At 47.8% G+C, this 12,776-nt stretch overlaps 1 protein-coding gene across 1 annotated transcript in view; it reads right to left on the reverse strand.

The window, feature by feature from the left end:
* The window catches only part of COL11A2 (collagen type XI alpha 2 chain), a 99,323-nt gene that overhangs the window by 2,466 nt on the left and 84,081 nt on the right, over positions 1–12,776 (reverse strand). Inside the window, exons 56-65 of the mRNA XM_081849104.1 lie at positions 9,916–10,023; positions 8,458–8,511; positions 8,237–8,290; positions 7,071–7,178; positions 6,295–6,348; positions 5,462–5,497; positions 5,296–5,349; positions 3,317–3,584; positions 2,354–2,466; positions 2,022–2,090 (exon numbers count right to left, since the gene is read on the reverse strand). Coding sequence (XP_081705230.1) covers positions 2,022–2,090; positions 2,354–2,466; positions 3,317–3,584; positions 5,296–5,349; positions 5,462–5,497; positions 6,295–6,348; positions 7,071–7,178; positions 8,237–8,290; positions 8,458–8,511; positions 9,916–10,023 — 918 coding nt within the window. The remainder of the gene's footprint in view (positions 1–2,021; positions 2,091–2,353; positions 2,467–3,316; positions 3,585–5,295; positions 5,350–5,461; positions 5,498–6,294; positions 6,349–7,070; positions 7,179–8,236; positions 8,291–8,457; positions 8,512–9,915; positions 10,024–12,776) is intronic.

Here is a 12,776-nt window from a genome sequence, read left to right on the forward strand (position 1 = left end):
TATAGAGCGAAAAATACGGTGGTTCCGTTCCACCTTAACAGGGAACAGGCATGAGTGTTGTGTATCACATGCCTGTTTACATTTCCAGCACAGTTTGCTGGGAACTTCCGTTTGTATATTGCTTTTGCTTTTTGCTGTTTTGCTGGAGACGAAGGGAAGCCGACATGTTTTCCTCTGTTCCTGAACTATGCTGAATAAAATGCTGTACATTATGCTAACACATATCTCTGTCCTCCTCTGCTGCTGTGAGAAGATTTATTCACTCTGCTGATAGAGCGTGCACAGGTCTCTAAACGTATCTGAGGCTTATGTCGCTGATTGACGCTGTTCCAAGGTGGTCGCCTGGCTGCCGGCCGGTGGCTGGAGCCAGCTGGGGGTCTGCCTAATGCCCCCGTCTCCCCGGCAGAATCCCAACAAAAAGGAGTCAGGGCTAGACTGCTGCAACATACTCTGCCTGGGGCTGCCCTTTTGTGCCCCATCTCTGCTGTATTCAATAAACACACAAGACGTAACCGGCTGTACGTTTGAAAAAACAATGTATGCTATTCATTGTATTGAATTGTAGATTTCAACAAAAGCAGCTCATCAAGTTCAACGCAAAAAGAAGAAGACCCAGTGGATCAGTTCGTTCTCTAATCAGTTTATGCATAAGTTATGTGAAATATGTGAAAGCGTCTACTCCACACGAAAGGTTGTTGCAGTTTCACAGAATCCTTTCACAGTCTACTACTACTGATGAAGCCCAAGACGGCGAAACAAGGCTAATATTCCGGAAATCCTCGTCTTAGACTCTGTGAAAGGATTCTGCAACAACCTTTCCTGTGGAATAGACACTTTCACATATAAGGACCTTATGCATAAACTGATTAGAGAATGAACTGATCCACTGGGTCTTCTTCTTTTTGCGTTGAACTTGATGAGCTGCTTTTGTTGAAACCTACAATTCAATACAATGACTAGCATATATTATTTTTTTCAAACGTACAGCCGGTTACGTCTTCTGTGTTTATTGAACATGTTTCAGGTAACCAGAGGTTTGTTGTTATTTTACCCAGTCTCTGCTGGGCGGAGGTTTGGAGGAGAGCTGGTGGGGATGTTGCAGACAGGCTGGGACAGGGGTCAGCAAGGTTGACCTCGCCTGGGCTGGTTCACTCCAGCAGAGATCCCGCCGTGGGCCGAATCATGCGCATGCGTGAGCGCGCATGCCCGCGATTTCCGGTGCCTGTGTCTGCGCAGACACGATTTCCAGCGCCACAGAAGCAAGTCCCTCAGCGAGTGCCTCGTCTCTCAGCCTAGCCTACCTCTGTACTGGTGTTATATACCATCTATACATCATTTTCATATAATTTCCTTTCAAAAGAGAGCAATCTGTAAATTTTAAATTTGTTTTCCACAATTTTTCCCAATCTTCAAATAATATGTTATGACCTATATCTTGTGCCCATTTTATCATTATTTCACCTCCTCATCTTTTGTTTCCCATCCTAGCAGAATACTATACGCACCTTTCAGCAACTTCACTTTCCCTTCTATGACTTCCTTTTGAAATCTAGAAGTAGTGTAACTAAATCCTTTCTTGTTATCTTATTATTATTATTACAGTCATACCTCTTATTACAGTCATACCTCATGTTGAGCGTGTTCGAGCTGCACTCCGCGGCAACCCAGAAGTAACGGAGCGCATTACTTCCGGTTTCGCGCTTGCGCATGTGCAGACACTCAAAATGATGACATGCGCAGAAGCGGTGAAAAGCAAGACGTGCATGCGCAGATGTGCCATCGTTAGTTACGTTTGCTTCTGGGTGCAAACGGGGCTCCAGAACGGATCCTGTTCGCATCCCGAGGTACCACTGTATTATGATTATTATGATTATTATGATTATTATGATTATTATGATTATTATGATTATTATTATGATTATTATTATGATTATTATTCCTCTTGGTCTGCAGAGCCCCAGAGGCGCTGAGGGGGTTACTATACAGCATGTAAATAACCCCCTGGATCACAATTCTCTCACCTTCTTGCCTTTCTGGAATTGGCTGAACCAGCTTTGAGGTTTCTCTTTCTCCCACGTCGACATTTTCACCTGGGAAAAGGAGAGAGAGAGAGAGAGAGAAATATACTGGAAAGCAACCTTCATTTGTAAAGAAAAAGAATAAGAACGGCAGCAGCCATCATTTCAGAACAGGGTTTCCGTCACGTGAACATCACAGTCGGTCCAGTTGCGCATCAATTAAATCAACATCTGGAGGGCAGAGATTCAAAGAATCGCAGAATGGGAAGGGACCCCCAGAGGTCATTGAGTCCATCCGTCCCCCCCCCCGGCAGATCTAATCCCATTTCTCTTACCTCTCGAATCTCCTGGCTGGGGAAGACGCAGGTCTCTCCGCCGGCCGTGAAATTACAGTAGACCTTGAAGGAATCTCGTGAGCAGCCCTGGTTGGGGTCGATCCAGTATTCACCTGGATATTATTATTTTGCGGGGTGGGAAGAAAAAGAGAAAGGAACATCAGAAAACCTTGCAGCAGCAGTTGGGTGAGGCCATAGGGGGCCCCCATCTAATTCTGACAGTGGCCAAAGAAAAAGGAATGGAGATAGACTACTTCTGGGTCTGGAGGTTCCCTTAAAGCAAAGGATTCCTCTCAGCTGCGCAACTTTTTCTGAATGCTGCACGGAAAAGCACAAGAACCTGACCTTTGGAGAGTTTGTAAGTAATCCAATTTTTCGGTTACTCAATTTATGGTCTCTCTCTACACTTAGGGAAGAGGGGAACTGTGAAAGGAACTTGGAAGGGCCTGTATTCCCACACTGAACCGCTGCACGTTTTGAGATTTTAAATCCATGCTGGGGTTTTCTCATCATCTTTGCCTCCAGGAATTCCCCTTTTCTATCTTTGCCGCCCACCTTGCATCAACAAAGCAGGCTAGGAATCCTGGGCTGCTTTCATCCCAAAGGATGCAGCTGGGCTCACTTACGTGAGTTACCCAAGAGGCTCTTTGTCCTGCCTCCTTGCGAGGCAGGAATCGCACCTCCCACCTCCTGCTTTGGTGGTTCGGGCAGGATGGGCCGGGAAGCCTCACCCAGCAGCTTCTGTGACTCCCTGCAACGGCCTTGCCCACCTGTAGACATTGGACTACAACTCCCATCATCCCTTGCGCTTCCTGGGAGCTCATGGGAGTTTCAGAACAACTCAAGTGCAGCTGGACAGGCACCACCCTGACCCAGCCAGATGGGCGGGGTGTGAAGAATAAAATTACTATTATTATTATTACTACTCCTGTCTTCCAGGGGACCCTGAGCCCCCCAACCCACCATCAGGCAGGTCCGGGTGGCAGAGCAGAAGGTCCTGGCAGGTTCGGCCGGGGCTTTCCTGGGTGCCCAGGGGCTTCCTCATCTGCTCAATCTCCTGCCGCAGGGAGTTGAGGGAACCGTAGATCTCCTCCATGCCCTCCGAGGGTGCCTGGCCTGCCCCGTCCGACGGCGGCTGCTCCTCGGCCACCAGCTGGCTGCCGTCCACCGAACGCTTGTTCTTCTTGGGCCTCTGGATGGGCAGCGGCTGGATCACCTCTCCGGGGGGTCCCTGGCCAGGAGGGCGGGAGAACATGAGAACCACAGAACCTACCTACCCTCCCACCCGTCAGAATTCGAACTCGAGAGCCCTCTCTCCCCTCCTGCGGTTGGTTTCTGGCAGCCGCCATTCAGGCCACGTTCCCCTTCAAGTCAAGAGCACAGCCATGAACTTGCCCAGTCCTCTCAGTGTGGGATGTGAAACACAAGAGCAGTCAAGTACAACCTTCCTAGAGTGAACATGTTTACACATGGGGAGGAATGTTTGTCCAGCCAGAAGGTCAACTTCCTGTTTCCTCCTGGGCTGGGACAGACTTCCTCTGCATGTGACTAGAGGTGGGCGTGGCCTCACCTGTGCAGGTAACGACAAAAGTACAAAACCATCTCTCTCTTTTTGACTACATGCATCGAAGAAGCAACATCTGCTTAGCCAAAGATGCTCTCTTGGCCTCCAGCTAAGAGAGGACAAAGGGACTGTCTCCTTATGAGATAGTTTCCAGGTGTATATTACTTTTCTAAGCAAAGTCTGCCTTCTGGGATCTGATTGTGAACAGAAAGATGTGTGAGTAAACCTTTTTATACTTTTATAGAAGACTGTGTTGTGTCTTATCTTTTATGAGGGAATAAGGGGGAAATACCAGAACAGTATTTTCTGGTAGCACGGGTGGCACTGTGGGTTAAACCACAGAGCCTAGGACTTGCCAATCAGAAGGTTGGTGGTTCGAATCCCCACGACGGGGTGAGCTCCCGTTGCTTGGTCCCTGCTCCTGCCCACCTAGCAGCTCGAAAGCACGTCAAAGTCCAAGTAGATAAATAGGTACCGCTCTGGCGGAAAAGTAAACGGCGTTTCCGTGTGCTACTCTGGTTCGCCCGGAGCGGCTTAGTCCTGCTGGCCACATGACCCGGAAGCTCTACGCCGGCTCCCTCGGCCAGTAAAGCGAGATGAGCACCACAACCCGAGTCGTCCGCGACTGGACCTAATGGTCAGGGGTCCCTTTGCCTTTACCTTTACCAGAACAGTTATTCTAGAGCCTTTAGCGAGCCTGAGCAAACGCATCCGCAGCGAGTTTAAAAAGGGGAATGTTACTCTGCAAAAATTGTGAACTTGTTAACACAAGTTGAAAAGGCTATAATCGAACAATATATCCTCTTCTGCATCCCTGAACATTCCCACACTCAGTAATAATAATAATAATAATAATAATAATAATAATAATAATAATAATAATTTATTTTTTGTACCCCGCCCATCTGGCTGGGTTTCCCCAGCTACTCTGGGCTGCTTCCAACAAAGATTAAAAATACATTAAAATGTCACACATTAAAAACTTCCCTGGTGGCAAGGAGTTCCACAGTCTAACTCTGGAGAGGGGCTTCCTTTTGGCTGCCCTGAGGAAGGGTGGCTCAGTGGGGAAATCCCAGTTACAAGAACCCAACCCAACAGGTCCACTGCTCTTATTATTACCACAGAAACACAGGGTTGGAAGGGACCCCCAGGGTCATCTAGTCCAACCCATCTTCTGCCCAACGTGGAGCTCGAACCCACAACCCTGGGATTAAGAGTATCGAGAGCTACCGACTGAATATTTACCATGAATATAATTTTTTTAAAGACAACAACAACACAGTTTTCCAGGCCTTTCAAGTCAGGAGGGTTTCGCCTTCCCAGCTGGAGGAGCAGTGGGGTGTGGGGAGGAAATGGGGAATATGTGGGGCTTTCTTACCGGCCGTCCAGGGGGACCAGGGACTCCGCGCTGACCTTTGGGTCCCGCTTGACCCTAGAAAAGGAAGTTGGTAATGTGAGTGGCATGCGAGGGAAAGAGGGGCAAGCCCTCCCCCCGCCTCTCCCCCCAAGTGGGTAGGGGGCTCAATGTGTAGGGAGGCTCTTACCGTGGCTCCTTTAGGACCTGGGGGGCCGCCTGGACCCTGGGGAAGGGAGGAGGAAATGATATATAATGAAACGAAAAGGATGTTCAAAATAACCATTGTAAAAAAATACTAGAAACTTTCCTTTTGGGAATTATAGGGACAGAACTACCTAAACTGTATAGGAACGTATTCATGTACGTGACTATGGCGGCAATAATAATAATAATAATAATAATAATAATAATAATAATAATAATAATAATTTTTTATTTATACCCCACCATTCCCAGTTCAAAAACCGGGCTCAGGGCGGCTAACAACAAATTTAAAACACTTAATTATAAAAGCAGCATAAAATACAATAGAAAAACATGATTAACAATAAAATTCAAAAATCAATTAGATATGTTACTTGCCCTCAAAACGGAAAGAAGTCCCAGCAAAGGAAGAATATGTACAAAAACTTACAGAATATGTGGAAGTGGCAGAACTTACCGGAAAAATAAGAAACCGAGACAGCAAACTTTTCATAAAAGAGTGGAAATGTTTTATTGAATATTTACAGATAAATCCATTGCCAGGATTATTGTCATAACCTGCGGTTTTATAAGGGTTATATATTCAAAGTAGACGACTAAACGAGCAAATTCGGTTAATTTGGATAGGCAGAAGGTATTAGAAATAAATTTAAGGAACCGTAGAAAAAGGGGGAAGGAAGTCAAGTTTTGAAACGTCAAAATGATTGAAAAATTAGTGAAAAGTATAAATCTGAAAAGCATAAGTTTAAAAAAAATGTGTTAGAAGGTGCTACACACGGAGGGGGTGTGGGGAGGGCAAAGGGGGGGCTCACTTACGGGGAGACCAGGGGGTCCTGCGGGTCCCAGGGGGCCGGTCGGACCAGGGATTCCCTGTGGGGGGAAACAGAGGGAGAAAGGGTCAGTCGGGCAAGGCAATGCCATCTCAGAGGACCCAGGAGTCCTAGCTGCCCCCCCCTCCGCCGGTCCCTGAAACCTTCCCCCCATGCTATAGGCACAGAAGACCCCCACCCAGCTTCTCCCCCCACCCCCCCAATGTCCCCTCCCCCGCACTTCGCTTCTCTCCCTCTTTGCGGCGACCAGAATCGGCTTCACTGGAAGATTTTGGTCTTGTTTATTCGTTGAGAAACCTTTAAAGGCAACAAAACCCGCAGACAGGTAACAACGACAAATCATCTGCATTTTTATTCCTATTTGTTTATTCATTGCACACCCTTCACTCACCCTAAGGATACAGAATTAAAAAATAAATCAAATTAAACAAGTGGTGGTGCAAAAGTGTGTTCGGAAGAAGACTCAGTTGGGTGTCAACATCTCGTAGGACGGAGGGTTGTTTCTCTGTGTAATCCTAGATTTGGAAGGGGCCTCCGAGGGTCATCTAGTCCAACCCCCGCAGAGCAGAAATTCCAGCAAAGGAATCCTTGACAGGCAGGCAGACAACGTCCCCGGAATAGAGGCCCGGCCACAAATTCTCCTTCATCCTGTGTTTCCTCTTGGCGTTTCCCTGATGGCTCAGGGGTTAGGGTCCTCCATTTTTTTTGTTCTGGTTTTATTTGGATCGCGCCCGCCCCACATCTCTGCCCCCAAACACTCACCGTTTCTCCTTTCTGCCCCGCGGTGCCTTGTGGGCCAGGCAGGCCTCGGTCTCCCTTCTCCCCTTGCTCTCCTGGGGGTCCGATCAGGCCGATGAGACCGGGGTGTCCCTGCGAGGAGAGGAGGCACTTACTGGAGGGGAGGGGAATGGACCACTTCACAAACCACTGAGGGTCTAGTCAATTTCTAGATCCCAAGTCACTTAGGGTCTAGTCAATCTCTAGATCTCAAGTCACTTACTGTCTAGTCAGTTTCTAGATCCCAAGTCACTTAGGGTCTAGTCAATCTCTAGATCTCAAGTCACTTACTGTCTAGTCAATTTCTAGATCCCAAGTCACTTACGGTCTAGTCAATTTCTAGATCCCAAGTCACTTACGGTCTAGTCAATTTCTAGATCCCAAGTCACTTACGGTCCAGTCAATCTCTAGATCCCAAGTCACTTACGATCTAGTCAATTTCTAGATCCCAAGTCACTTACGGTCTAGTCAATTTCTAGATCCCAAGTCACTGAGGGTCTAGTCAATCTCTAGATCTCAAGTCACTGAGGGTCTAGTCAATCTCTAGATCTCAAGTCACTTATGGTCCAGTCAATCTCTAGATCCCAAGCCACTGAGGGTCTAGTCAATCTCTAGATCCCAAGTCACTTAGAGTCTACTCCATTTCCAGATAGCATGCAACCTGCAGCCTGGTCCATTTTTGAGGATCCCAAGCGACTTACGGTCCAGCCAATTTCCGCATCACAAGCAACTTATGGTCTAGTTAATTTCCAGCTTGCAATCGTATTATGGTGTAGTCAGTTTCTGGCTTGCAAGCGATTTATGACTTCATTCGTTTCCAGTTTGCAACCGACCTGCGATCTAGTTACTTTCCAGATCCCAAGCCACTTGTGGTCTAGTCAATTTCACTCCCCCAAGAGAAACCTGGAAAGCACCCATCTCAAGCTACATTTCCCCGCAGATTAAACTGGGCCTGCATTTGTCCATTTTTGCCCATCGAACACCGAGGGGAAGCTTCCTAGCCAGAGGTCTCCCTGACCAACAGTCCCTTTTCTACTGGCTGAGTTTGACGTTCACCACTTAAGAGACCAAAGTGATGATGTGGCACGGACATCTTGGGGGCAAACAGAGAAGCAACTGCCCCCTATGCAAGGAGGGAACCCACGCCTTACCTTCTCTCCTTTGGGTCCAGAGTCGCCTTTCAGTCCAGGCAAGCCGGGGGGGCCCTGCAGGAAGAACCGCAGAATAGTAGAGTCAGAAAAGAACCCAAAGGTCATCCAGCTCAACCCCCTGCAAGAGGCCCAACGGTTGGGACCCTCAGCTCTCTCCCCATAGACTGTCACACCACCCACCATCCCCCCCCCCAGCCATGGAGAAGACCCCAGACACTCACCACTGGCCCCGGGGGCCCAGCCTGGCCGGTCGCTCCTGGCTTGCCCTGTGCCCCCTGGAAGAGACGGGGAGGGGGGCAAAAGCGTTCAGTCGGGGTGGGAAATTCAGTGCCCAAAGGCAGCCGTTCCCAGCCTCTCTAGGTGGCCCTCGGTGGCCTCACACAGCCCCACCCTTCAAAGCGCCCAGTGCTCCACCCACTTTTGCTCTGGCCCCGCCCAGCAGCCCCCCCCCCCGCTGCAATGCATACCCCCACCCATCTACTTCAACTGCCGGAGAATCACAACGGCCGCTGCAGCAGGCTACCGGAACAGGTTACTTCTGGGTTTCGGAGGTTGCGCATGCGCAGAAGCACTAAATCGCAACCCGCGCATGCGCAGATCTGCCACTGCGGGTTGCAAATGTGCATCCTGCACGGATCATGTTCACAGCGCCAGCGTCCACTGTGCTGCCTTCTCTTTTTTATCCTGATTGAACATACTTTATTTATGGCCTTTAGAAGCAACCATGTGAAGCGCACAGATTTCAACCACCTTCCATTATGGTCTTTGCTTTATTTCAGGAAAATTAGAATTGATCCAACAAGCAACAGATTATCTACTGAACATAAAAATACCCCGCGGACTAAGTAACAGTCTCTACGGAGACCACCTTCAGCCATAATTTTGGCACCTCCGTAATAATAATAATAATAATAATAATAATAATAATAATACTAATAATAATAATAATTTATTCTTTATACCCCGCCCATCTGGCTAGGTTTCTCCAGCCACTCTGGGCAGCTTCCAACAGAATATTAAAATACAACAACCTATTAAACATTAATAATAATAATAATAATAATAATATATTTATACCCTGCCCATCTGGCTGGGTTTCCCAAGCCACTCTGGGCGGCTTCCAACCGAATATTAAAAACAACACAGCATTATTAAAAACAAAAACGAGATGGTTCTCGGATCGGCTTTCCTGATAACCTCAAAAACCTCCTCCCAACCTGCCGCCATGTTGTTTTCCTTCCTCCACTGTCTTCTTGAAGACTTGGTCCTGCCAGAGCCTGTCTTCGCACGCAGCCGAAGCCCCTAACTCCGAGGGTCTGAGACCCCTCAGCTCCCCTCACCGTTTCCCGGGATCGGGACCCCTGCCCCAGGCTGACAACTCCCCGGAGTGCAAGGTGGAGGCCAAAGGTTGACAAACCACCCCAGAAGGAGAAGACATGTCCCCACCAGAGGCACCACCCCTCCCCCGACACCCCATAGGCCCCCCACAAACTCTCCAGGGTCCTGCAACAGGACTTGGTTGGAGGACCACAAGTCACCAATCCTGCCCCCTGGAGGGGGTCTTTGAGGCTCCCCTGGTGCCACACGAGGGGCCCCCAACGGAGCCCGACTTCAGTGGACACACACATGCGCACCCGGCCCCTCCCAGAGAACCCAGGCGTCCGGGTCGGTCTCCTTACCACTGATCCGGGGAGGCCCCTCAGTCCGTCCGTCCCTGGCTTCCCTGGGGGTCCCTGAGGGCCCACGGGCCCCGTCTTCCCTGGGGCTCCCAGCGCTCCTGGCTCTCCCTAGAGAGGGAAGGGGAAGAAATGTCACGGGGTTGAGCTGGATGACCCCCAGGGTCCCTTCTGACTCGACAAGTCCACAAAGCAGCCAATCCCCACCCCCTCACTTCTGTTTCAGAATATTTTTGCATTTGCCCAGATGCACAACCCAGTTGCTTTCCTTCTTGCTCTTCCACGTTGCTTTTTCTACGGGGATCTACGCTCGGTATTTATCACTCCTGTTATACCAAAATCTCCAAATGGCTCCGAACTTCAATGTCTAAAACTCCTGGTAGAGGACAAGGACCTAGAGATCACGCTCAGGGTGGCCAAATTCTGTGCGACTGCCATAAACTCAGGGTAGCTGTGCTACCAAAATGACTAAGGCTTTAAATGACAATTTTAGGTTATATTTTAGTGAACAAGATTTAATATATATTTTAAACTGCCGCTGTATCTGAATTGCCTCTGTTATACCCAATTGCAATTCAATGTATTCCTGTTGTGTTTTATGATTTTCCTGATATTGTAAGTGAACCGGAACTGTGACCGGGTCTGTGACCGTGAGAATAAAATTCATTCATTCACACAGTCTGGCAGCCTATTCTTACAGAGGCTGAACAGATCCTCCAAATGGAAAACCAGCAAGCAGGATTCATTCTGTATTTTGTGGTTTTTATATTGCATTTTTATGTTGTGAACCGTCTTTAGATCTGTGGAGGAAGGGCGGCATACCAATTGTTATTATTAACTGTAAGTAAGTAAGTAAGTAAGTAAGTAAGTAAGTAAGTAAATAAATAAATAAATAGAGTCGTTCACAACTAAATAATACATTCACTGAACAGCAGTATCAAAGAATCATAGAATTGTGCCATCGGAAGGGACCCTGAGGGTCATCTAGTCCAACCCCCAATTTCACAGTTCAGATTTTCCATCTTCAGATTTTCACCCGTTCGTATACGACGTATAAAAGGAAATGAAAATCTTTACCGATAAAAAAAACAAAAACCCACCCCACCCAACAGGCCTTGAATTAAAATGTGGATGGGTGAACTTTATTGTAAGTGGGAAAGGGAATAAAGGACTGGGTGGAGTTTTGGGGCTGCCAGTTCTGCATGAGCCCCAACAGTGAAATAAAAATAATAATTTATTATTTACACTCCACCCATCTGGCTGAGTTTCCCCAGCCAGGGATTTTGGGTGGGGTGGGGTAGGGTTTTGCATGGGGGAAAGCCAGCAGGGAGAAAATTAGGCGCACACACACACACACACACACACACTCCTTCCCTCCAAAGCCACAAACTCCCCAGGTTGTGTTTCATCTAGAAATAATGAAATTATGGTGGGAGGGGGGTCTGTCCCAGCCTCTTGAAGCTGCACCCAAGTCGGTCCTCACCAGCGTGGAATGGCAGACCAAGCTGTTGGACTATGCAGAGATGGCAAAAATGACCGGGGACATCAGAAACTAGGAGGATCAAAACTTCAATGAAGAATGGGGGAAATCTATATTATATTTGAGAGACCACTGTAAGCATCTGGACTCTATAAAGGTAAAGGTAAAGGGACCCCTGACCATCTCGCTTTAATGGCCGAGGGAGCCGGCGCACAGCTTCCGGGTCATGTGGCCAGCAGGACTAAGCCGCTTCTGGAGAACCAGAGCAGCGCACGGAAACGCCGTTTACCTTCCCGCCAGAGCACTTTGATGTGCTTTCGAACTGCTAGGTTGGCAGGAGCTGTTGGGATACTGCCAGGGAGATATAGCCCATCATGGCCCCCAGCGAAAGATGCACACAGGAGAGCATTATTTAGAAGTTTATTCAGCGTTGGTCAGAACAAAGGAAAAAACATGACTGCCTGCTTGCGTGTTCAGGCACAGAGAGAGAAACGAAAGCAATAACAAAACATAAACTTCATTTATGTTAAATGAACTGTGACTCGCAAAGCCTGCTCCCTTTTAAGGTGGAACGAGCTCCCATCACAGGGATTCGAACCGCCAATCTTCTGATCGGCAAGTCTTAGGCACTGTGGTTTAACCCACAGTGCCATCTCCATCCCTTTTATTTGGACTCTATAGCAGGTCTTAAATAACTCTTGCAATGTTACATAGACTTTGGACAACTGACAAATTAGAGTGATTTACAATATGCAGTTGGAAAGGTTAATTACAGAACCCGTGGAGGGAAGTCCAGAGATTCAGAAGAATCTTGTGTAATTTTTTATTATTTGTGATTTTGAATGTGAACAAATTCGTAAAACAAAATGATAATTGTTTTTTAAGAAACTGCACCAAAGTCCCTGAAGCAACTCGTCAGATTGTCAGATTTGTAAACAAACGCAACTCTTGCACATTGAGATGATGATGATGACAATGATAATAATAATAATTTTACCCCAGCCACTCTGGGCAGCTTCCAACATATACAAAAACATTTTTGTGTCCTGAGAGGGAAGATCCGGAATTGTAGGGCTGGAAGGGAATCCCAAGAGTCATCTATCCCAACCCTGTGCAGTCACAGCTAACTGGTCCTTGTGGGGCTTTTGAGTTGTGCTTTCTGGGAAGAGCAAAACACCTCCGTCTCCCACAGCTGTTTAGCGATGGTGTCAGGTGTGCGAGTTGGTGCGTTGCTGTCCTAAGAGTTAGATAAAGATCCCAGAACTTTGTTGTTCTGTTTCAGAAAAACAGAGCACCCTGTTTCCTAGCCCTCTTTTGCTGTTTATCCGTTTTGAGAATTTATAGCCTGCATTTCCATGAAATATATAATCAAGGTGGCCCAAGC

Source organism: Podarcis erhardii (genome assembly GCF_964252035.2).
Source record: "Podarcis erhardii genome assembly, chromosome: 2".
NCBI lineage: Eukaryota > Metazoa > Chordata > Lepidosauria > Squamata > Lacertidae > Podarcis > Podarcis erhardii.